The 24,388-nt window shown below is 43.7% G+C and overlaps 1 protein-coding gene across 7 annotated transcripts in view; it reads left to right on the top strand.

The window, feature by feature from the left end:
- FRMD4A (FERM domain containing 4A) overlaps positions 1–24,388 on the top strand; it is a 364,535-nt gene that overhangs the window by 283,333 nt on the left and 56,814 nt on the right. For all 7 annotated transcript variants that reach the window (XM_032687618.1, XM_032687617.1, XM_032687619.1 and 4 more), the window contains 6 exons: positions 2,580–2,664; positions 6,823–6,879; positions 9,305–9,327; positions 16,872–16,955; positions 23,708–23,773; positions 24,026–24,083. In XM_032687618.1, coding sequence (XP_032543509.1) covers positions 2,580–2,664; positions 6,823–6,879; positions 9,305–9,327; positions 16,872–16,955; positions 23,708–23,773; positions 24,026–24,083 — 373 coding nt within the window. The remainder of the gene's footprint in view (positions 1–2,579; positions 2,665–6,822; positions 6,880–9,304; positions 9,328–16,871; positions 16,956–23,707; positions 23,774–24,025; positions 24,084–24,388) is intronic.

The following is a 24,388-nucleotide window of genomic DNA, read 5'->3' as shown; positions in this document are numbered from 1 at the left end:
GATGCTTCTGCCTACCTCCTTTGTCACTGCCACTGGTCATTGTAAAGTGTGGTTTCCATCACCGTATTTGGAAAAGGTGGTAAGAGGAGGAGATCTGATAGAAATTCACCATCAGTGAGGGGAAAGAAAGTCTTTCCCTCCCCTTTCTGTTGTTACAGCACCAACTGTGAATTCAGGGGAGTCTACTCCAGTTCGGGTTTCCTGAGCTTGCCACACAGAAAATCCCATAAGAGTTCCCTTTGCAAATCTGTTTTCTTTTAAGTAGCACCAGTTTCCTGGTGCACATGTTTTGCATTTGCCTGGGTGCATGTGTGAGAGCCAGTAGCTCCCCAGCTCGCTCTCCGCCCTGGAGATCGCTTGTGAATTGGGTTTTCTTTGTGAGGGTGAAGTATCATGTGCAGGCTCTGTGCTCCGAGAGGCTCAATTTTGTGCAGAAAATGATCTGTGTAGGTGTCCACGTGGAAAGCCTTGGGAATGCTCCTTGCAGCCTTAAGAAATGCAATATTGCCCTCTAGTGATGGTGAGGATGGTCTCGTTTGAGCTGCTGAAATAAAAAGCGTTTTGGCTAACCTTCAATGAGATTCAAAATGGAATAAATGTTCCTGTTTTCTTCTGACCTTGGAATTAAAGATCCTACCGTCAAAACTCGGAGAGCACTGGTAGTGGTGATAAGCAGGGAAGGTTGTTCAAGAATCACAAAATGTGTAAAATTAGCATTATTCTCCATGAATTCAGCAGATGGAAAGGCAGCTGCACTCATAGAGCAGATCTAGTAAGAAGGTTCCTTTTTTAATGCAAAATTTTTTGCATTTCTAAAGCCAAGTATATTTTTATTTGGAAAAAAAAAAAGAAGGAGAGAGAGAGGTAGTTTCAAATACAGGAGATGAAACACTGTGGAAACCAGAAAGAAATAAGAAAAAGTCTAATCTTTGTGTTTCATCATCCCTGTATTCAGATGTTGTGAGTTTTGGGGGTTGGAGGTTTGGGGGGCTTTTTTTTTGGTTGGTTAGTTGTAGGTTTTGTTTGGTTTTTTGATTCAAGTTTCATTTTTATTTCTTGTTTGAACTCTTCTGGAGGGGGAGAAGGAGGCATAATAGAGGAGCCCCTCAGCAGATGAAAAAAATGTTTCTCTCGTTCTAGTAAGCAAGGAGCTGGTTCTGTCAGGAAATAGAGTGTTTTGAATACCCTTCAGAAGACACTCAGGAGCACTACAAAGCCTTGACCTTTGCCCCTAAGAAGGTTGTATTTAAGGCCCTTGCTTTTGCAAATAGCTCGATGTGGACAATCCCTCTAGTGCTTGTGTGAAGCCCCAGGAGTGTCCACAGGTCTCTGGGCTCCTCTCCCAGACAGCGGGGTCAGGGTGTGAGGTTTCTCTGTAACTGGACCCTGCATGTCAGCCCAGATTCCTAAGGAATTTGGTTATTTTAAAGTCCCTGATGCAGACATCATTTCCCTGGCACCTTCCTCATTCTAATTGCCTCTGACAAGGCACGATAGTACTGGAATTTATGTATGGAACATCGCTGTCACTGCACTGCAACTTAAAGATCACTGCAAAGCAGCATGGGTAGACAGAGCTATTTATTTTTCCTTACTTAAAACACTAAGTGAATGCAAAATTCACTTCAATCATTCACTGAACCTATCCAGCTTTCTCTGTTACTACAGGAACACAGCATACCTGTACATAACGATCAGTCATCACATTGACAGTATCCTGAGCTTTTTTTCCCTCAGAAGTTCACAAGGCAGAATTGGAGCCAATTCAAGCCAGTGACAAAACTCTCATGCACAGAGTTCACTGCCAAAGGATCAGACCTTCCAAGCAGGCAGGACATGGAGTACTGAATAAATGCATACATATCATGGGCTTTCAACATAATTGTAAATATTTTGGGCGATCAGCCAACGCAAGAGAGTGGGTTTTTCTGACTCGGAGGGTTTGGGCTTTCTTCTGAGGTCTGAGTAGTCATCTCAGCTCCAAAAAAAATGGATTATTATGATTCCCTTTCATCCCCAGCATCGCTACTCATAGTACTGGTGAATTGTGAAAAGTTAGTAACTACTGCTAATTGCTCGCTCGGTGACCATAGCTACATAATGTAAAGAAGCCTTTATAAAATTTGCCTTACGCAGAGCTGAAGGCCACAGGAAGGGAACCCAGAAGGGCATTTCTGTCAGTGAATATTTTTACAAGAAGCAGGTTAATAGCACAGAAATGGTTACGATAGGTGAAGGAGTGAAGAAGAAATGCCAAAATGTGATAGCGAACAAAGGGGAAGCTTACAGATAAACAGAATAAAGGATTATTTTGAGCCTAAAAACAAAACAAAGGGTTATTTAGGAACTAAATCATCCACTTGATGATCCAGTTCCTTTGGTGTGGCTGGAGTGGTGGTGACTGATCACGTCCTCGAGCATGCACAAGCTTCCTTCACCACTCCAAAGCAAAGCAAAAAAGGTTCATTTTTAGTACACTCATCATGACTCCGTTGACCACCTTTTTCAATGTAATAAGTGCATTCCATGTTTTGTCTTAGTTTTCCCTCATTCCTAACCCCTCTTGCTTTCCCTTTCAGGTTCTACATTGAAAGCATCTCCTATCTGAAGGACAATGCCACCATCGAGCTGTTTTTCTTGAACGCCAAGTCCTGCATCTACAAGGTAAGGTAGCTCAGTGTGGCATCGGCCACATTTTCTGTCTGCATTTTCTGTCTTGAAATTCACACCCGGACTTTCAGATACAACCTCCTCCTCCTCTTCCTCCTCACAGCCTCCCTCACTCCTCTGCCTCCAGCCGCTCCAGCACTTGGCAGCAGCTTCCCTGTCAGAGCGAGGTTCGAAGGCAAAACACCCCTGAAAGTAACTCTTGTGGCTGGCAGGAGTGAATTTGCACTGCTAAAATTATAAACTGTCTTGTATTTAGAAAGAAAGATCTGGCTTTGTGTCAAAAACCCGCCCTGGGGTCCGTGGATGTCGTGAGGGTTTCCCGCCCGGAGGGGGCGGCAGTGTGGCGTGGGCACCATATTCTGGGCTGGGCGATGGGGGCGGGAGGGTGTGTGTGAGGGGGAAGAGCTTGTGAGAGGGAAGGATGGAATATCCTGACTTGGAAGGAGCCCATTAGGATCGTCGAGTCCATCTCCTGGCTCTGTCCATGCCAACCCTGAAAATCGCACCATGTGCCTGAGAGTGTTGTCCAAACACATCTTGAAATCTGCCAGGCTTGATGCCATGACCACTTCCTTGCGGAGCCTGTTCCAGTGCCCAAGCACCCTCTGGATGAAGAACCTCTTCCTAATATCCCGCTAAACCTCCCCAGACACAGCTTCATGCCATTCCCTTGGGTCCTGACTCTGGTCACCAGAGCAAAGAGATCTGTGACCGCCCCTCCACTGTCCCTCGTGAGGAAGCTGCAGACCACCATGAGGTCTCCCCTCAGTCTTCTCCAGGCTGAACAAGCCAAGTGACCTGAAGTTTGTGGGGCAGCAGGAGTCTGTGGGTGTATGTGTGAGTGGGCTAAGGGTACCTGTGGGTGTGCACTGAAGATCACCTTTTACAGGAACAAGCCATGCACTGAGAAATATTTTTTTCTATAAGGAATAGCCCTCCCTGGTAGGCCACTGAAACACCAGTCCCTGGCACTGTAGCTCAGAGCAGCCCCTGGCAAGGTACTCTGTGCGCCAGAGATAAGGGCATCCTGGCACAGCCTCCACTCAGAGTAGTGCCCTCAGCAGAGCAGTGAAGCTGATCCCCCAGATACCACAAGCCAAACATACACATGAAAGGACTGGGTGCAGAGAATTAACCAGCCCCAGACCACGCTGAGTGGAGATTGGCAGTGTGCAGACCTAGCCGGGTGGGCTGGACGTCTGGGACTGGGAGAGGTTTTTCAGCAGCTGGGATTCCCTGGGAGGATCCCTAGTACCTCCCTGTGTGCTGGCAGAGGCCATTCCCGATGACTCACCTCCATCTGCCAGGGAGGAAGCAGCAGGAAAAGACAACTGTAGTCAGGGAGCAATTTTACTCACATCCCACAACTCAGCACATTTGTGACCTGCTAAGCCAAATAGCTTACACCGAACCCAGAGCCTTGCTTGACATCTACATGTCCTAAAATGTAGGGACTAACTTTGCATCTTCTAAAATGCAGAGCAGAAGCCAGCAAATGCCTTTTTTTCCAGTGCTCAGGAAACAGGCAGGTTCAGCTGAGCTGAGCTGTGCAGCGCTTTGCTCTCCGGCAAGGCTGCAATTAGATGTGCTTAGTCAGCCCTCCTCAGCAGCAAGCTCAGTGAGCATCACATTTTGGTTCCTGGGGAAAGTTCCTTTTTGAAGTCTTGCCAGGAAAAGCTTACGCCGTTGTTCTTTTTTTGGGAAAGCTTAATAATAAGAGGAGAGGAAAAGAAATAAAGGAAAAAAAGTGCCTACAGACCTAGGTTGGTCTATTTCAGTCTGACCTCTCCTGAAACCATTACTTTGCACATTCAAGCTGACTGTCATCTCTACCCAAAAATAGCCCTGCTGAATTCCCAGTCTCCCATGAGGATCCTTCCCAATTTGACTTCCAGCCACAGTAAGCCATGCTGTGCTATTAAAAAAGGCGCTGAATTTGAAAGTTGGGTGCGAAGTGTCTGCTAAGACTCAGGGCAAGCACCCACCCAGCACGCCTGCAGGACTCCTGTAGCTGTAAAAAGGGGAATTCAGTGTTTAAGCACAGCCAGAGCTTCTTGTTCCTGCAGCTAGCAGGTGGTGTTGCATGCTCCCAAATCTTGAAAGCTTCCTTGTTGCACCAAAAGTTTCCTTGTTGGACTTCCCATGAATACCTCCACCTCTGGTTCTGCTGCAGCCCAGAAAGAACATACTGTGTATGAAATAAGTGTAGTTCTTAATGCTGTGCTAGAACCTCAGACCTTCCTCTATTGATTCTCCAGGCAGACGTCCTTAAGCATCCCCATACACAGAGATGCTCAAGCTGGGAAAGAATAAAACTGAGGCCTGTTTAGTTTGGGGCTGCTGGTCACTGGGTTGCCAGCTGGCTCTGTGTTAGGGCTGTACTCCTCTGGTTGTGCCCACCACTCCCCCTCAATCGCCCTGTTGTGTAATGAGACATTCATGAACCCACACACCCAAACCCTCGCACAGGACCAGTAAGATACTGTTGCCCAGAAAGGCCAAGCCACATTTGTACTACCAAATAAGACAGGGCTTGGCATCAGACGCTGTCCCTTGATCAGTCAGGTTGTTTAATTACTAGCACGTTCTGGCCTGGGTTTTGGCGTGTGCCAGCAAGCTCCGTCCCAGGCGTTGCTTCGGCACTGTTCAAGGTTGTGCACCTGTTCCCAATAGGCTACACAGTGGTGGAAACCCCATCTGGGACTGGGGGAGGGAGGAATAGTGTTTAGTCCTCTTGCACCCGCCGCTTCCCTTGGCACAGGGTTCATCCTTGGTGCAGGTGCCTGTGTGAGTCAGGCAGTTCAGCTGAAAGGGGAAAGGTGTGTTTATCGCCCGCAGCAGAGCTGCTCTTTGCTCCCCAAGGAGTTGTTATGAAAGAGGTGAAGAAATCACTTATTTTAAAAAGCTGGCGCTGGTGAAAGCCAAGGACACCTGGATCTTACCCTGTGTTTTGTTCCCTTTATTTTTGATTTTGCCAGAGACAAGCCAATGCAGCACTTGTGGCTTGTAAATGAGGTGTGGCCGTGACTTGGCTGGAGTGTGGATCACAGCAGTGATCTATATTTAGATCACTCATTTCTTGCCAAATGAAGTAAAACATTAAAAACAGCAACTTAAATAAATACAACAGAAAAATCACCACAGGAGTGAGCTGAGCAGTGATCCAGTTTACTGGTCCATGTACATAGGAGACAATGTAGGATTTCTAGTTGCAGAATAGAGATCTAAACAGTGTCTCAGTAAAAGCCCATTAGCTTCCCAAAAGCAGGGACTGAAGACTCAGGAAGAGCACACTTGGCCACAAGACTAGTGCTCATACTATCCATCCCAAGCATCCTTGATACCGGGTCTGCATCCCAAGCATTCAGACAAACCAGTGCCTGGACCCCTTGGTTCTGTGACTGCCATCTCAGGCACAACAGAAGCATCCTGAGAGGACCTAATGGAACCATCAGTGTCCTTCATGTGACCAGGGTGTCCAAGCAAACCCTTCAGGATTGCTTTCACCACAGGCTGGATCCTATAAAATGGAGCAGAGAAGATCTACCAAAAGATTTGCGGTCACAGCTCATTCTCAAACCAGCCCCAGTGCTTGTGGGGATGAAAGGGCCAAAACCAGAGCTCCCATCCTGCACATGGGAATATGACTCTTTTTCCTTTGAGTTTACCCTGGGCAAGGATCAGAGTTCTGGGGGGACTTTGACACAACTTCAATGAAGACAAATTCTAATTTCCTTGCTTTTGTGAGCCAAGGACAAAGTTGTGTTCCCTTTGCATGGGTGCATGGGTGACAGTTGGGGGCAAAAAAATGTATTCCCTAGGCTACCTGTCACTGAATCACACAAGAAAATAATTTTTACCCTGATCCTCAGCCTTCCACCTGCTTTCTCCTCACTCCTCCTTCATGCCACATTCAGTTATGCTTCATTTACCAAACCATTACACCAAATATTTGGCTTTCTCCACATCTGAGTGGACCAGGCAGGTTCTCCCTCCCTTTAGTTTCCAGGAGCACAGAGAATGCTTTGAAGCCAGGGGAGAAGACTGGCACCACATGCTTTGCTGTGCAGTAGGCAGGAGGAGATGTATGTCCTTCTTACAGCAGCTCAAACTCAACTCTCTTTTTCTTTCTTGTTTTCTTCACTTTTCAAGGAACTCATTGAGGTTGACAGTGAGGTGGTGTTTGAACTGGCTGCGTACATCTTGCAGGTAAGCACCCCCCTTCTCTCACTTCGTGCTTTGTTATGTTGCATTAAATCTTTAGATTTGCCAGATCCACAACAGCTGCATGGCAGTGTAGGGGTTCCCTCAATTGCAGGAGAAAGATGTCTTTACACTGTTTTCATGGTTTCTACCAAAATGGGTACAGAAGGCTCTCAAACCAGACCTCTCCGTGCAGGGAGCAGATACTACTGCTCAACATTTTGCATACAGAAATGTGTATTATATTTGCACCAACACAGATATCCAAGACCCTGGCGTATAATGTACAACCAGAGAAAATCTAAATGATGAATGCAAATTCCTAGGTGAAATCCATATACAATTGGGTTCTTCTCCAGTGACCCTCCTTGCATTTGTTTTCCCAATGGGGTTTGGTCCTCTGATGAGCTCCATAAGTTTCTACATTTGCAACTGTCTGTATTCTTCAACGTGGGCAGAATGGCTTAAAGGCTTTCCAAAATATTGTCTTTTGAAGTTCCACTCTTCAAGAAGAGGGAAAAGGGTCAGAGGGCAAATGACCAGCAGTGTTTGGTAAATATCTAATTCCCAGAAAAGAATCTTCTCAGGGTAACGAAGGTGGGTTATGTGAAAGTTCTCTTTTTAGGAGCTTGACTGTGGGAGCAGATCAGACATAATTGTCAGATGATCCTTGTTCCTCTCTCTTACGGTCTGATTTTTTCCCATGAGCCATGAAGCTGTGAGGAGCCATGTGAGCAGAAAAGCCAGCTCATCAGAGTGCACTAATAAATAACAATGCACTGCACTTCTAGAGCACTTGCCATGTTAAAGAAGCAATTAATGCGTAGGGATTTGAACCTTCATTAAAATCATTTTATGTAACAAAAATGGAGTGAGAGAGTCAGGATGGGGGACTCAATTAACAGCACATTATAGAAACTGTGTATTGGCTGTTGGGGGAATACACATCAAACAACGGGCCCATTGTGAGGAGCAGCAATGGGGTTATGAATCTATTGTCTACTCATCCTAATGAATAACTTACGTGCTTAGTAATTGTACAGCCAGATCCAGAGCTCCTGCTGTAACCCTTGTTGCTGGGATTGTTTCTTGCCACAAACACAGGATGTTACGTGTATTCCTGTAGTAGTTTGATGTGTAACTTAATGAAAACACTCAAAACAAGCCACACCTCTGCTCTCTGTAACCAGAAATTACTACAACCCATGTTTGTGACAGGATCCAAGTAAAACAAATGGGATCATACTGCATTTTGTTCTACTTCTCACTGCAGCATTTAGGTCAAAGCACTGAAGTATGAAGAATATACCCTACAAAATTGTTTTTTGAATTTAGTATGCTCATCTCTGTGCAGGCCAGGGCATATCCTTTGGGCTTTGCTATGTGCTGAACTATCATCATGGCATGCTTGAGGAGTCCTTCCTATGAACCAGAGAAGTGCTTGTCTGTCCTTCAGTTCACTCAAAGGAAAATGGGAAGATAGTAAAGATCTGTCAGAACTCAAATGATTTAGTCTGCAGCCTTATTCCAAATTGTTTTATTACCAGAACAAATTGAAGTACCACCAAAGCTCTGAACTTTACCCCAGCCTCAGGACTGAAACACCACTGGATGTGGGCTGACATGTTTTGTGGGTAGATGGATGGATGTAAAGACAAAAGACCTGAATGCAAAACCCAGTCCTCTTGGCAGTGGAAATTCCCTCATTTTCCAGATTACTTTCTTGCACTGTGCTTTCTGTGTAGCTAATGGCAAATGAGGTGCTTTAGCATGAATCATGTGAAAGGCATATTGTCTATGGAAAATACAAAATGCATGTTAAATCTATTGAGGAGGGCACTCACCAGATCCTGAGGGTTTGCCAGGTATGCAGTAAGACTCAGGTACTAATATAACTACTGGAGTGGAACATTATCCAGCCCTTTAACATCAGGCTGTGATGGTAATAAATAGAAATATCTAGGTATACAAGCAAGGGAGCTAAATACTCCTCCAAACAGCCAGCAAGGAGTTAGAGAAACCTGTGTCTTGCATCCCCTTGAAAGCTGACGGTCAGCAAGCTTTTTGAAAGTCTAGGTACTAAAAAATGGCCAGAATACTTGTAATAAAAGTCAGAGGAGTTGCAGTCTCAAAGGCTAATTACTAGCATTACTTCCTGCGGCTTCTTGGGAATCCACTAGCAGAATGGGGAATCATCTGGCCCTGTATTAGGCAAACCTTTTGTTTGTTAATCTGCCCAGCTAACTGCATGTATCATGGCACTTGACATTAGATACCGGTTCCAAAAAATACATGAGGAATCAATTACAACAGGAAATTGCTGCTAAATGAATTTTGCAAATGGAAAATCTTGAACAGCCGTTTTCTTCTCTTTTTTTTTTTTTTCTCATTTTTAATTATAGATTTTTTATTTTTCTTCCTTGTTTTACAGGAGGCAAAGGGAGATTTTTCAAGGTAGGTGAACTTAAAAGTTTTTACCACTGTGTGCTTTGAGAATGAATCTGGTAAAATCACTGTGTGAGCCATGAGACTCAACCGTAGCTGTGTAGTGATTGCCTGTGTGAGCAATGCAACTCTGTGTGCATGGCTAACATAGACAGAGGGTTTCCTGATATAATTTCTCCACCAAACACAGCCTTGGACCAGAGCATGCCTTGCAAACAGCATTGTTTGTGATTTTGTTGTTGACAAATCTCATTATGTGCTCATGAAGTTCAGGAAACAGACTAGTCTTCAGAAGGAAATTGCTAAGGAAATGACTCTATGATCACTGTTATATCACAGATCCAGCTAGAAGCAACATTAAAATTCCATGACTAATTGATATTTCAGCTCAAATTTGGACAGAGTTCTCAAAATCACAATTTAGATAATTGGGTTTGTTGAACTTCTGCTGTCCCTTGAGCCAAATCTTCAGACTTAAAGTAAGAAATTCGAAGAGGTGACTGTACTTGTTGTTTTAGAAGACTGTTAATGAAATGCCCGTGAATTATCATTTAAGTTGACAGTATCTGTCATTTACAGATAAGTAGCAACCAAAGGTCAGGTGGTTGTTTGATGTCTCATGTAAGAAACATGAAAGTTCTTTATGTGAAGCTCAGGAGAACTGACGATGCTAAGTATTTCATATACTCCATATATTATTTTTGCTGACCTGGACATGAGTTCAGCTGGAGGACCACAATATCCTCAAAAGTTAGCTTCAGAATGGGCAGTGGGTTGAATTGCCAGATGAGCCCAAAGAGATGTCTTAATTTTGCCAGCATTGAGATACACTGAGAGAAGACTGTAATGATAAGAGGCTGTGAATAACAGGCAGGATCCACCATCTGGTGGTCTGGGACTTCTAGCCAGCTAAAATTGAATCAAATCAGTGAAAAGGAACTATGCATTGCAGATATCACCTGTCTGTTGTAGAGTCTGAGCTGACAGAAGGTAACCCTTGCTAAAAGGAAGTTTAAGTTCTGCCATAATATTTCTCAAAACCTTAACATGCAAAATCCTGACATTCATCTGACCACAGAACACACAAGGCCAGTCTTGCTTCATTTTTTGGTTCTACTGAATAACTCAACTATCAGAAGTGTTTATTTAGAGGGTACTGGAGTGCATGTGGCTCTTTGACTTTTCAATCTGGTTTTCAATGCACTGCCAAAAGCTCAGTCCAGAAGAGTTGGGCCAAGAAGAGTTTTGCCATCCAGACCTGTGATAAACCACCTCTTCCACTGGTTTTGCTATGAAGAACAATATTTAATGTTTCTCAGAATATCTTGGACATGATAAAAACACACTCAGAAAGTGTACATTCAGGCTATGAGACACAGAATAGAGAGTAATAGGACTGAAAGTATTTTATCTTTGAGTATCCATTTCCAGACCAGAAGTGGAAACAGCCAGTGGAAAGCACCCATCTGCTAAAAGTTGTATGTTGTCCCTTGTAATAAAAGGAACAGCTGAGTTTATCATAGGCCACAAAGAAATGAGGAATCTTCTCTGAGGGCACAGAAGATTCCTCAACCCGTGGTGTTAAGTCCTGCCTCCACATCAGTCATCACCATCACCAGCCCTATTAAAACAGCTCTGAGTTCTTTCCACCTGTGGATCACAGTGGTTTGAAGTGTAGGGGGAAATCCTTACGTCCAAGTCAGGCAGAGAAGGGGTGTCATAACAACAATTTGTTGATACTGCCAGGGATCTGAATTTCAAAATGGGCTTTGATGACAAACAAATCTGCCATACTAGTGGAGTTTGAAGCCTATTCTTGGATGAAGGTAGAAGAATACTACTCTGACTCTTAATGGTGTGGAAGACTTGGCATCTCCAGCGATGTCTGTCCAGCAGCTCCTCTCTAATGTGCGCTGACATGGGTTTACGTGCTGGGTGAGATCCCAGTGCTACTGAAGTCAGCATGAGGTCATGGTGGTCAAGATTTTGCCTGCTGAGATTTGTGGTTATCATATCAGCAGTGTAAAATCTGGGAAATCAAGCCTGGGGTCAGCCAGAGGAACTGCAGTTGAAGGCAAATGTTCTGACTTCTCTTAGGGATGAAGTTAGCTTCAGTGTTTGCAGTTAGTTGATGTTGAAATACTGTTTAAAGCAGAAGTGGCTATTCTTGGAAACAGAGAAGCTTTGCAGTTTTGAATGTCTTGCTGCTGAGATTTAAGTGTTGTGCGTGGCAGCATATGTTGTGTGAAGGTTGAACTCTTGAACTCCTGCTTTGTTTTTTAAGAAATAATTTAATTCTAAAGGGTTGCATGCTTGGAACACAGACTGCAGCATTCCCACACCTGTCCTGTCTACTGCCATCATCAGATTTGTAGCCTGTGATCTGGCCCTGATCCAGAAAAGTACATAAGCACTGGCTCATTTGTAGTGATGGGAGAATTGCTGTTCCCCATGGGAGCCTTCCTGTGACTCACTGCGGATCACCTCAGATGCTGGGACAGTCAAAGCCAAACTGTCACAATTTCAGCTGCAGGTTGGCACCTGCCCATGATGGACAGAGTGTGATTACCTCCAAATCCCACTGCAACCAGTTTGGAGGATCTGGAGCTGGTCCAGGTCTCCTGAATGCAGTTACAAGTCTGCTATTTGGGCCTCTTAACAGTCAGCTTTCAATCTGTGAACTGATACATCTACAACGACAGCAGCTCCACTGCTGTTTTTGAGGAGATCATCCCATACCTCAGAGTAATCACTGTGCCCATAGCGCTCCTCTTTACTTTCCTGAAAAGGGGCTCTTGTACCGTATCAAACACATTCTACATCCGTTGGTAGGGCATCGTCATGCATGAGACTGTTATCACTGATTCTTACCACCTTGGGCATCACAATGACTCCCAGTGTTTGGTAAGCCTGGAGAACACACAGTCCAAGTCACCCTCATCTGTTTTGAGCTAAGATGCCGCAGTAACCCTGACAGATCAGTTTAGCATCTGTAGTGGGCAATTCTTCTAAGCCCTTTTCCATTTCTAATGTGTATTTCATTTCAAAAACAAGCTTATCAGAAATGCTTGAGCTCCTGAACCTGTTTAGATCAACTAAGACAGGTATTTCTGAGAATTTACTCGGAGTGGCCTCGTCCATCTCTTAGTTAATAGGCCTCGTCCATCTCTTAGTTCATAAAGTTTTAGGAAGAGAGAGGTTTAAAATAAAAAGCCATTCTTCTTAAGAAGTTCCTAGTCCTCCATACTGAAGGAGAGTGGTTTTCACATTATTTAAGAGAATCCCTAAATGCTTCAGCCGACAAGACTTAAGTAGACTTACATTCAGGCTGACATACCATTGAGCTTAAGACAATCAGGTATCCCTGTTCAGCTGATTCTCGGGTTGAACAAGACACTTAAGATTGGATCTGTGCTTTTCAATATTAGCTGCAAACATTTTGACTTCAAAGGCAAAGAATCACTTGTATGAAGCTCCTAAACAAGCACCCTGCAGACTGACCTAAAGGTTATTAGCTCAAGCTAATCTTTTTTCTAGCTGGAAGCTGAGTCACGCTTGGTTGGCAGAGCATGGGCAGGACAAATTTCAGTTCCTTAGATGAACACAAATCCTACAGGTGTGTAGGCCTCTAGGCCTGCACAGAGGAATGAACCAGAGTGCCCTGGCTAATTTGGGGAGGTATATAGCATATTGTTAAAATAACTGAGATTTTTTTTTTCCCCTAACTTAATCCTACCAGATTTAGAGTCCAGTCCTAAAATCTTAGGGAAACTCACACCAACTTTGGTTGTAAATATTTGTAATTGAGTTCTTAAGCCTTAAACAGCGTGTATGTCAAAGCAGCTGCAAATAACATATTTGTCCCTCAGTTTGGGGTGAGGAAAGGAAAACCCCTGAGTGAAACAAAATCCGGAACCGTTGCAGCCAGCTCCTCATTGATAGATTTCTTCCAGTTAAGCAGGATGAGACATTTCAAGTGAAGTCCAAGTATCTCCCAGCAACATAAGAAAGAATAACAAGGGAGGAAAGCTAACAGCCAGTTTCCTGTTAAGCAGAATTTCACAACAATTTCAACGTTTGGGCAGATGGTAATCTAACATAGTTTCAGGCTTACTTTTCTTTCTGTGTAACCAAGTGACATTTAACCAATTAGAATGTATTAAAGGGTTACAAAACCCAGGCTGCATTCTTGCAGCCTAATGGAGAAGATCCTAAGCACTGTACTTCAAACAGTGCCATCTAATCTGAGAATCTCAGACTCTGCATTTCCTCTTGCATTCTACAGAATGAAGTACCTTGCTGAGAAGGGATGACAACTTGAACCTGTAGCTTTGTTTTGTTACTGATCATTGTTATTACACATGCTGGAAAATGTATGGGTTTCCTGAGACAAGGGCATATGTAATCTTGCTCAAAATTATTGCAGCCAGTTTGCAAAAACTTGTTTTTCACAAAATGTTTATGAAATTGCTGGGCAGGCCTTTTGTCCCCATGTGTAGATAAAAATACTGAGAGATGGTGACCAGTTTATTTGGAAAAGACTGATTAAACAGGCAATATTGGAACCAAAACCAGAACCAGGAGTTCTGATTTCTAGGTCCATTCTTCAGTCAGTCAACCTTACTTCTGGCTATCTGACCAGCTTTCAGGAACCCATGCAAATGGCTTTTACAGTTCAGTTTTCATACTGTTATTCAGTCTTTTAAATATTATAATTTCCGCCATAGTGCAGGAATAAAGTGGTCCAGGGGACACAGAGAAAGTGTGTTTAGAGCCTTTTCCCTGCATATTAACAAATCTGTGTCAAAAACACCCTTCTGTATATATCAGCCCTGGAGGCTGGACACTTCCGAATGTAAAATAAATGCAGCACAAGTGACCGGATTAAACAAACACTTTCTAAATACAGTAATAAAATAAACACAGTGAGATATTTCACTAGAAAGAGCATGAAATGCAGTAAGTACAAAACCACTAGTGATGCTGCTGGAAATATTTTAAAAACTGAGGGGTTTGGTATTTTAAAAGGAGCCAAAAGGAAAGTGACCTCATGGCCAGTAGTTCAAATGCAACCTGAGTCGTTATTTTTTTTCCTTTTTCTTGATTTGGCATCCTTTTGGGAGTCTAAATAATTTGTCTTGAGATGAGTCTTGCCAGAAGATTTAGTGAATGCATGGACCAGGGAATGAAATGCGTTGTTGCTCCTGGAAGTGATTACCTGAAATACATTTGGCACTTTGAGGTTGTGAGGCACTATCTTTATGATATTTTCTGGGTACTGAGCAGAAACGGTAATCCCACCCAATAACATCACTAAGAATGTCTTTTTCTCTGATTCTTAAAAGCCTTTATCACAGTGCAAGCAAGCTTTGCACCTTACCAACAGAAAAGACAGAACTGACTGGTGTTAGCCCTTTCTTTTATGGGAGCCATTAATGACTCAGGCTTTTCCCAGACTCTCCAAGACTGTTAGTCACCTATGCTTGCCCTATTTGATAGCTTTCTGGGCTCAGAAAGTCCCTGTTTGGAAATGACTCCGTGCTTTCCCAGAAAAGTGTTGGAGATTTCTCAATTTCCTTCTGTGAGCAGCCAGCCTCAAAAAATCGCCACTTGAGGGGCAGTTCCTGCCACTTGTGCTTCAATTTTCCCGCGTTCTATTCTTTTTTCCCAGTTTCTTTGAAAATGTCAAAAAGAGCTGAGTATGCACATGCTGTGGAGGAGACAGCCCTGGGCAGACCCAGAAAACTCTAAACAGCAACAGCTTGTTTTCTGGGCTGTCAGTCACAGAACAGAGCAGCCAGATCAGCAGATAACACAGAGTGGAGCAGCTTCTTGTTCAGGCTTGTGCAGATATTTACCCGCCGTGGAAGAATAAATCTGAATAGTTGTTGAGCATTTGCACTTAGTCGGGAAGAGCTCTCTGATGGTTAAATGACCATGGGATTTGGGCAGGAGTGGGTGTGCAAATATTGTTTGTTGAGAGCCTTTTGGCTTGGCATACGAGGTGCTGCTGTGTGGTTTTCTATGTGCGTAGCACTGCAGTGGTTGCCTTAGTCATTTGTTTTAAGTATTGTTCTACACATCTTCACTCTGCAAAATTTGAACCTAATTGAGACTTGGACATCTCTCATAGATTTGTCTTGACTAGAAGTTGTGGTCCTGTTTTAAAACTACTTAATTGATTGTCAGGGAACTACCGTAATAATAAATGTCTGTAGACATGCTCAAAATGCCTGCTACGGGATTTATGTCAGTGGTTTACCCTATGGCCCAACCTAGCAATTAACCTGCAGACTCCAATTAAGACAAACCCACCAAGGTCTCAGGCAGAGCCTGCTGCTGGGATGTGCAGAAGGAGAAATGCTGTGGGAAGATTTTTACAACTGAAGCAGGATCACCTCTCAACAAGCCACCATACAGACTGTCACAGAGAGAGGAACAAAACCCAGGGTGTCCCGGAATGTCCAAGGGCTCCTTGAGTCTTTACAGATGTTAGGATGCCTGGTCTACAGCTGTAGAAGCCAAGACTACCTGTCTGCCTGGCTACCAGCCCCATGGGGGAAGCCAGTGGGCTGGGAAGTCTGGAGATCTGGAAGAGGTGTCTCTCCCTGCAGCTCCAGGACAGCCTCAGTTTTGGGGAGGATAAAGGAAAGGGTACAAGGCGGCAGAAAAAACTTCTACTAAAAAGTAAGCCAATAAACATGAATTCTTTGGCACTCCTCAGTGTCCTGTCTGGCCTTCTTGGCTGTGTATTTCTACAATTTTAAAAGTTAATAGCAGCAGTGCCTTCCTTCCCAAGCCTTTGAGGCTTTTTTTTTTTCATGTGCACGCAATTCCTTGTGTGTGTTTAAAAGTGGGAAGGGAGGCATTTGGGGTTTGTAGGAGAAAATCCCACGGTTTCATTTCATCTGTGAGAATCTGCTTCCCATTTCATGAGCCCTCCCTGCTCTCTGCTGTGCAGTGATGCAGCTCCAGCTGGCCAGTGTGGCTACTGGAGGTTGCAGGGAGAAGAATGAGCAAGATGATTGTGCCTGGTCCCGTGGAGGGTTTTGTGCAGCAGGACAAATTCAAATTGGAGTCTTATCAGTGAAGATGTTGTGCAAAGACCAGGTCACTGGGCAAGAGGCTAAGAACAACCTGTGATGCTACGAAAGCAAATCATTATTTCTTTCAGCAGTTCATGAGGTCCTAAATAAAGAAGTTTTATTACAGCTGACAAATCACTTTCTCTTCCCCTTGGTTTTTTTCTGTATATGAACATGTCCATGGGACCACGCTCAGTGATGTGACATGGTGGCTTTTGTGTCCAGTCATTGGTAGGAAGTTCTTCAGCATAAACATCTGGGAGAGTTTCTCTCCAATTTTGATAATAGAGGGAAAAGTTAACTGGGCTGCCATAAAACAAATAAAGAGAGGAGAAAAAGGAAACCCCAGTGCCTTTTGTTAAGGAGGAACAGATGTACAGCCATAGCAGCCTGCCAGCTAGGTCAGGTCATATCAAATATTGTGGTTGTTTTCTTGTAGCCTGATCCTCCTTTTGAACTCTCTTTCAGCAATGAAGTTGTAAGGAATGAATTAAAGAAGCTGCCAGCCCTTCCGACGCCGGCGCTGAAGGAGCATCCTTCCCTCGCTTACTGGTAACGTATCTCTCTGCTCAGCAGCTTTGCAGGGTCTTGTGAAGGACCTGGCTTTGGCAGTAAGTGCTCTGAGAGTGGAAGTGGGATGCAGGGATTCCTGCCTTCTCGCTCTGGGTTTGCCACCGACTCACTGCATGAGTTAACACAAGTAGAACTGCCCTGCTGGGCCTCAGTTTCCCTGTCTGCCCCGTGTCTGGGTCAGAAAATTCACTGTAAACATGCAAGTGTCCTGATGAAATCAAGAGACCTAATGCACCATTTACTTCCTAGCACTTTGTATCTGTGAAAGAGTTTTCCTGGCTGGAAATGTCATGTTTTGCACTGCTCTGTGTTATTTTGAGTGATTCAGTTTCATCTGGCAAATCATCTCTGTTTGGCATAGATGAACTATAAGGGATATATTTTCTCCTTTTAAATGAACTAGGTGATGTCTGGAGGTGGATGCTTGTTTGCTCTGTCTTTATTGCACTAAAAATTAAATCCAGGGTAGGAGCAGGGTCACAATTAAATTTTATATGCCCCACACATAGATTCTTTGTGCCACCCTGCATATCCCTTTTATCTGTGCAAATAGGAAAGTATTTAGGGAAAGACTGTTCATTAAAAGGGAGACGCTTTCACTTGATTTTCTACTTGCTGCTCTTTCATGTTTGCCTTTAAAGCATTGGGCTGCAAGCTTGGGGGTTGGAGAGAACTCCTTTATCTGCTACTCTCTTAATTTCTCCATTTTGGTAAATCTGAGGATGGCAGGGAGGAAACAAATCAGTTTGTAGGATATGATCTCAGTTCTTCCCTTTGCCAAGAAGGTCATCCACTTCTCCTTGCATGGCTACAATACTGGAATTAGCTGTAGCTCATGCCAAGCCATAGGCCAACTAGTCTGTGAGGTCTCACTTTCTGAGAACATCAGAGCATCAGAAGAGATTTGGAGCCCCCAGTTGAAATCGGGATCACTAAAACAAGAGCTGAGGAGCATCACAGTGTCCTGGTGTTTCTCTCTAAGAACCAAATCCAGTCTTTGTGAAAAATTGTAAGTGTAGGCTGCAGTTTCATTGAAGAAGAATGGTCTTCCTCTTTGGAGCATCTCTTTTCTTTTTCCAAAAACTAATCCACACACTCAAAGCAGCACATTTCCAGCCATTTGGTGGCCTGGTTGACTGACAGACTGAGAGCTCAAGCTAAAAGGCATCATGAGAGGAGTGGTGGGAACAAGTAGGCAGTGACAGGGAAGGCAAATCTGACTCTTCAGCAGCAACATGGCCTGAGCTCTTATTAAAGTGCCCACATAGCAAAAAGAGCTGTGTAAAATCTTCATGCTCAGAATGTATTGGAAGTTATACACAGGGTACAACACTTCTTACAGCTGTACTTAATTTGGGGGGTGGCTCTCGTGACTGAGAGTAAGTCACAGGTTGGGAAGATGGTGTTGCCAATGGGGTAACAAAATCAGAGGCTACAGTCCTGTGACTCCCTTGTGATTTCATGTCAGTAACCAGGTCTCAGAGACCTCTTGTACATTAGTAGTTCATTATTTTTTAATGGTGGCTTTTTCCTAAATACCCTCTGAAACACTGAATGCTCTCAAAAAGAGGCTGTTGGTGAATCAGACAAAAACCTCTAAAATACAGATCAGACTTCAGTGATCTAAGGGAGCAGATTTTTAAAACTGTGTTCTCTGACATTTCTGCATCTCATGCAGGTTATCATAATGGATACAGATTTCATCCTGTCCTTTTTTGCGTGCAGTCAGTTTTATGCTGCAGTACTTCAGCATTAGCACAAACAGTAACAAGTGAATCTCCCAACTCTGGAAAGAAACTTCTAAAACATTAGAGGTGGGATGGGTAACGGCTCCAGTTAGTTTAAAACAAACAAACAAAAGAACTTTGTACTATATTTTTATCAGCTGAAATGGATTAAGAGATAATAAAATGGATAATCAAACAAATACTATGATAGGTTTGAAAATATGCTATAATAGGTCTGCATGAAATGATATAACATTTCCATCACAAACCATGAAAAAGCCTCACCATTGCTCCTACCAAATGTATTAAGATCTGTGGGATGAGTCCTGGCTTCTTAGATTAGCACAGTTTGTGCCCCTGACTCCACCTTCATGGAGTCTCCTGGTTCCATACCCTTGCTTCAGGTCTTTCTCTTCACTGTGTTGTCTTCCTGTTTATGGACTTCAGAACAAAGTTGAAGGTTTTAATTTTTATATCATCAAGGTGCTGTTTCCAGCTTTCTGCAGGTTCAGAATAATCAGTTCCACATCTTGTTCTCAAGCATCTATTGGCATCACTGATTACTGGTGAAATAAAAAAGGGGCTTCTTGGTGGGTTTGTTTCTGTTTCTTTTTCTTCTAAATGAAAGCTGAGCTTCTGGTCTTCCCACACAATCCAGGAGTGGGGCCCCTGAATTTTGATTTCTCTTGCCCATTCACAGAAACAACAGACAGTATTTATTATTTTAGACACAAAACTAATCACAGAGACTGGAGATAACCTTTAGAAAATGTGTTAACTCACACTGCTCCTTTCCAGCCACTGTCATTAAATTTTATTTCAGTTCAGATACTCCCCAGCAAACCATCCCAGTACTGGGTTGTCAGTAAGAAAGCCAGGAGGAGATGCAGCTGCACAAAAATGGTTGCTAAAATGGGATTTTCAACAGATCAGGGTAAGATAGACTTCTTCCAGGTTCACAGAGATTTCGAATGTGAACTTGTTTTTAGCAACCTAAAGCACCAGTGTTGGCAGAAAACCCACCTCTGAAAATATCAGCTGAAAATCACTATTTGGTGATTTTCTGTAGTTCAACACAGACCTGAGGTTCTGGTCCTGCTCCTGGTCCCTTGGCCAAAGAGATGCTGGTTGCTTCAGTGGGACAGTGTATGACTGCAAATAAATACATTAGTAAATTCAGAAATATAATCAAAATGGACAAATCAGGTTAGAAACAGAATAACACTAAGGAACAGCAATGAGTGAACAGCTATTTAAAACAGCTCAGTGTGCTGGGAAGAGAGGGAGGGAACAATTACCTTTTAAAATCTGGATTTGATGATGAGAAACTCAGAGCCTGCATCTGCATGCAAGTTGTCTGCTGTCCAGTTCTGTAAGCTGCTGGGGCAGGAGGGATTTCTTGGCAGTTCTAAAGATCTTTATCAGAGTTGTCTGCTGCAGGATATCATTCACATTTCTGCAGCTTTGGGGGGAAAGTTTTATGAGCTGGCAAACAGACATATGCTCCGGCAGACCCCTGTCTCCACATTAGTTAAACATCCTCTGCCAGCCCTGCGCTGTGAATGAGTTTCTGTGTCACCAACGCAGCAACAAGGTAGAACAGGGGGAGAGGAGATGTCAGCTGGTGGTCCCAGCAGTGTCCCAGCACTCTCCCAGCTGTCAGTAGCAGCATGGCAGCTGCCTTGAATGAACAGCTGAAATGACAGGGGAGCATATTTGTAGGCCCTGCTAATGCTCCTTTTGACCCTTGAATGATGTTGCTTGTTTTCCCTAGCACATGCTGGGCTTAGCCCTCTGTCCCAGAGCAGGAGGCAGAGAGTGACTTCTGTGCTGGATGACCTTCTGTCACACAGCCGAGGTGGGATTGACCCGTCTGTGAACGTTTTTTCGGTGTGGATCTCACTGTCTGAGCTGGGTGCCCTCAGCTCCATTTGCTGCCAGTGGAGAGAAGCAACAGCAACCTCCTCCCAAGGAAGCCATCCAAAATAAATTGGGTGAATCATGCTCTGTAGTACCTGTTTCTTTCCCGGAAGTGCAACTAGCCCAGTGCTGCAGAAAAGGGAAAGACAGTAGATCCCTCTCTTAATATTCATGGCTTGATTGATAATTCAGGCTTTACTTTTTTTTCCAAAAGAAAGAAGAAACAAGGATTACACTTTTCTGGGTCTTAACATCTGTACACCTCAAAACATTATACAAAGGGAGATCATCAGTATCCTGATGATCAGGAGATGATCATCAAGAGAGCAATGGAGGCATTTGTTTAGGAGAACTGGATAGAGCCTGGACTATCCCACATTTCTATCATGGGTAACAAACATAACTTTATTCATTCTGCTGTTCAGGAAGGCTCCCTGACATCTGATCTGTCCTTTTGAAGGAAATGGTCCATCGATTGGCTTCCCTACCCAAGGGGTATGGTCTGGGAACATATCAATTATTTTATAATAATCATTTGTAAGAAAGCAGAGCACATCCGGAATCACACTGTAGGTACATGTATCCTTTCCTTGACTGGCAGCAATATGAGAGTTTGATCTGTGCAATAAACTGCACAAGAGTAGAAACCAAAGCTGAGCGTTTTCCACTGGAGAAACTCCATTGTTTTCTGAGAAGTCACTCCTGGTTTGTTCCTGTCTGAGGCAGAGGAATTGCATCCACATGTAATCATGATTTTAAGAGGTAATTTCAAAGGGCTGTAAGCCCTCTCTGTCTATCTTTTTTATTAAGAATGATGTTTTTTGGAGATCTTCCAGTACTGAACACTCATGTAATTCAGTTATTGCTCCAAAATTAATCCCGTTTATGATAATCATGGCAGGAGACCTGGGCTCTGCCTCCACGTGCACGCCCATAACATCTGTGGTACTTGCTTGGATCAGTGCACTGAATATGGTTTCATAGCTGTAGAATTTACAGCTTACAGATCATTTTCTAAGCATCAAATTTATTCTGAGGGATTTATTGTGAGAGCTGGACCATTGCTTTACCCATGTAATTTGTCACTGGCTCAGTCAGCACCCTGTACCTGCTATGGCCTGCTGGTGGCACATTGCTTCACCTTGCCCCAAAAAGAGCCCTTTTATTTTTGCAGGATGAGTGGGGGAAGTCACTCGGTGAGTGAGTAAGGAAAGCAGTTACTCCAGACAAATGACAGGCTTGTGGGGAAACAGCTGGTCCTGCCAACAATCCAACAGACTATCTCTGATGCTCTGTGCGGCTTATGTTGGTGTTTCTGGTTCTCTCCCTTTCTCTCTGCATTACCAGGGATGCACAGCCCTCAGCTCCCCCATGCCCCTTCTTTCTGAAAGATATTTTGGCTCCGGAGATTCTGACTCTCTTTCTAAAAGAAATTCTGTCCTCTCTGGAACAGGGATACACATGGGGAAGGCAGCAGTGAAAAGATGCAGTCGTGTTAGCTGAGCTAGTGAAACACTGCAATTTTCCACAAAAGTCCCCATGGGCATCTCTAAGCAGTTGGGATGAGGTCATCTACCAGACCATCCCACACCACTGTGCTCCTTCATGCTGTCTAGCAATGCAAATAGCTTCAGTTCTGCCTGGGGAAGAATTACTGCATGGTGGACAGCCTTGGTTGCTTTTAAATGCCCCATTAGAGGCTCCCACTGGACCAAGGAAATGCAGGGAGGGAGGAATGCCAGTGCACATTGCTTTGAACCACACACAGCATGATGGCATGGGACAGACACTCCGTACTGCAGGAAGCTTATGTGGGGCCGGGTGGGGAGGGCACAAAAGTGGCACAGAGTTTATATTTCCCTCCTCTTGAGCTGGCAAAGTCTGTGCAGTATCTCCAGGGGACTCAACAGATTCCCTGTCCTTGGTGTTACAACATAAAGAGCAAGAAATTGGGTTTAGACTTGAGTACTCTGTCCTGCCAGTGTAACAGAGCTGGTCCTGTGGGCATTACATTGCACCCTTGGTTTATACTTTGCCACACTGTGACTTTGCTAGCACAGCTGATTGTATGCATCAAATAGCTCTGGTTCTATGCTCTCGTGCTTCCCATTCACTGGAGAAGAAAGAATGAAATTCTTCAATCTGTCATTTGGGTCATGCTGATGCTGATCTCTCTTGGATGCTCCATCTCCATTGTGTATCAGTACACACTCGGGACTGTTCTCTAACACAGAGGCCCACTGGTAGGGAACTGCCTCCATGTTTCACTGTGGAACACATTCAGACATGGCTTATGTCTTCTCTAAGGCATGAAATGGTCTTAATCTCATTGTTGGGAATGGGGCCTGGCTCATGCCAACTCCCAGTGCACAGCCAGGAGTTGCCTGGGAGAATGCAAGCTAGTAAAAGCCAAAAAGTAAGCAAGGGCACATCAGTACTTTAACAGTAAAGTGACCCGAGTTTGAGTGCCTTGGAAACATCCCCTGCCACTGTTTAATCTGCTGATGTAGATGTTGCCTCTGTGTACACTAGGAATTCAACTCCCTGCTGAGAGAGATTGCTCCAGAGTACTTCCACTAGCGCTCCTGCACATGGTTTTGTGCAGTTGCAGGGAGGAGTAATCTGTGAGTGTTAGGGTTGTTACTGGCCACCAATTTCTGAACAGTTTTGCCCATCTTTCAGAGGACATGATGGGCTTGAAAAGAAGTTGCACCATCCAGGGCATAGCAGAGCTTGAGCAGCTTTATCACCAATCTGTTTGCCCACAATGTAATATCATGGATACTGTTTATAGATAAGAAAAGGATTGCAGAGAGAGGAAAGTCTGTATAAGTAGGTACCATGTTTCTGAGGAAAAAAGGTTCTTTCAGAAAACCAACTCTTAGAAAACCATTTCTATTCTCAGTCTGTGACTCCTGCTTGTTTACCCCTAGGCACTAAATCCCCTCATCTAATGGGTTTGCTTGGCATCTTTTGATTCACTCAACCAGTAGCTGTGTTAACAGAAGTATCTTTTCACCTTCTGGTGAGACTCTTGGTCACTATAATGCCAGTATATAAAACATCCAATTCTTTCCTTTCCAGTGAGGATCGAGTCATTGAACATTACAAGAAACTAAATGGTCAGACAAGAGGTCAAGCAATTGTGAAGTAAGTGAAATAAGTGTGATTTCTTTGTGACCTTTGTTTTATTAGAAAACATTTATACAGGATTGTATAAATAATATAAATAAATATAAATACAATATAAATACATAGTTACAACATGTAACTATGTTTTCCATCTCATGTTGCTTCACTTTTAAGTCTTATGTACTTAACTATTTATTTATCAAAGCATTTTTTTTCAGAGCATCCACTCAGCTTCTCACACATGTTATTCTCTTCTGTGTTGTTTTGCAGTTACATGAGCATTGTAGAATCCCTCCCAACATATGGAGTGCATTATTATGCAGTAAAGGTACGTGCTACAAGAAGGGTTCACTGAATTAAACTCTTGTTGGAGAGGGAGGGAGAGAGGTACAAACAGCCATCCTGCTTTCAGAATACAATACACTGCTACTAAAGTCTCATTTCACTTCCTGTGGTAGGATAAACTTATTTCAACTGTGTGTGCATGTTTAGTAAATACAGCTCCAAAGAGGAAAATCCTGCTTTTGCAGATAAAACTCTTGCAGCTCTATTGTGCTGGAGTGTTCAGTGCACAAGCAGCAGCAAGCTCTGGTGATGCCAGTGAACCCCCACCAAAGAGACGAGCCAGACCCA

Source organism: Chiroxiphia lanceolata, chromosome 5 (genome assembly GCF_009829145.1).
Source record: "Chiroxiphia lanceolata isolate bChiLan1 chromosome 5, bChiLan1.pri, whole genome shotgun sequence".
Lineage (NCBI taxonomy): Eukaryota > Metazoa > Chordata > Aves > Passeriformes > Pipridae > Chiroxiphia > Chiroxiphia lanceolata.
The sequence above is the reverse complement of the archived record's forward strand: the minus strand, read 5'-3'. Positions and strand labels throughout refer to the sequence as shown.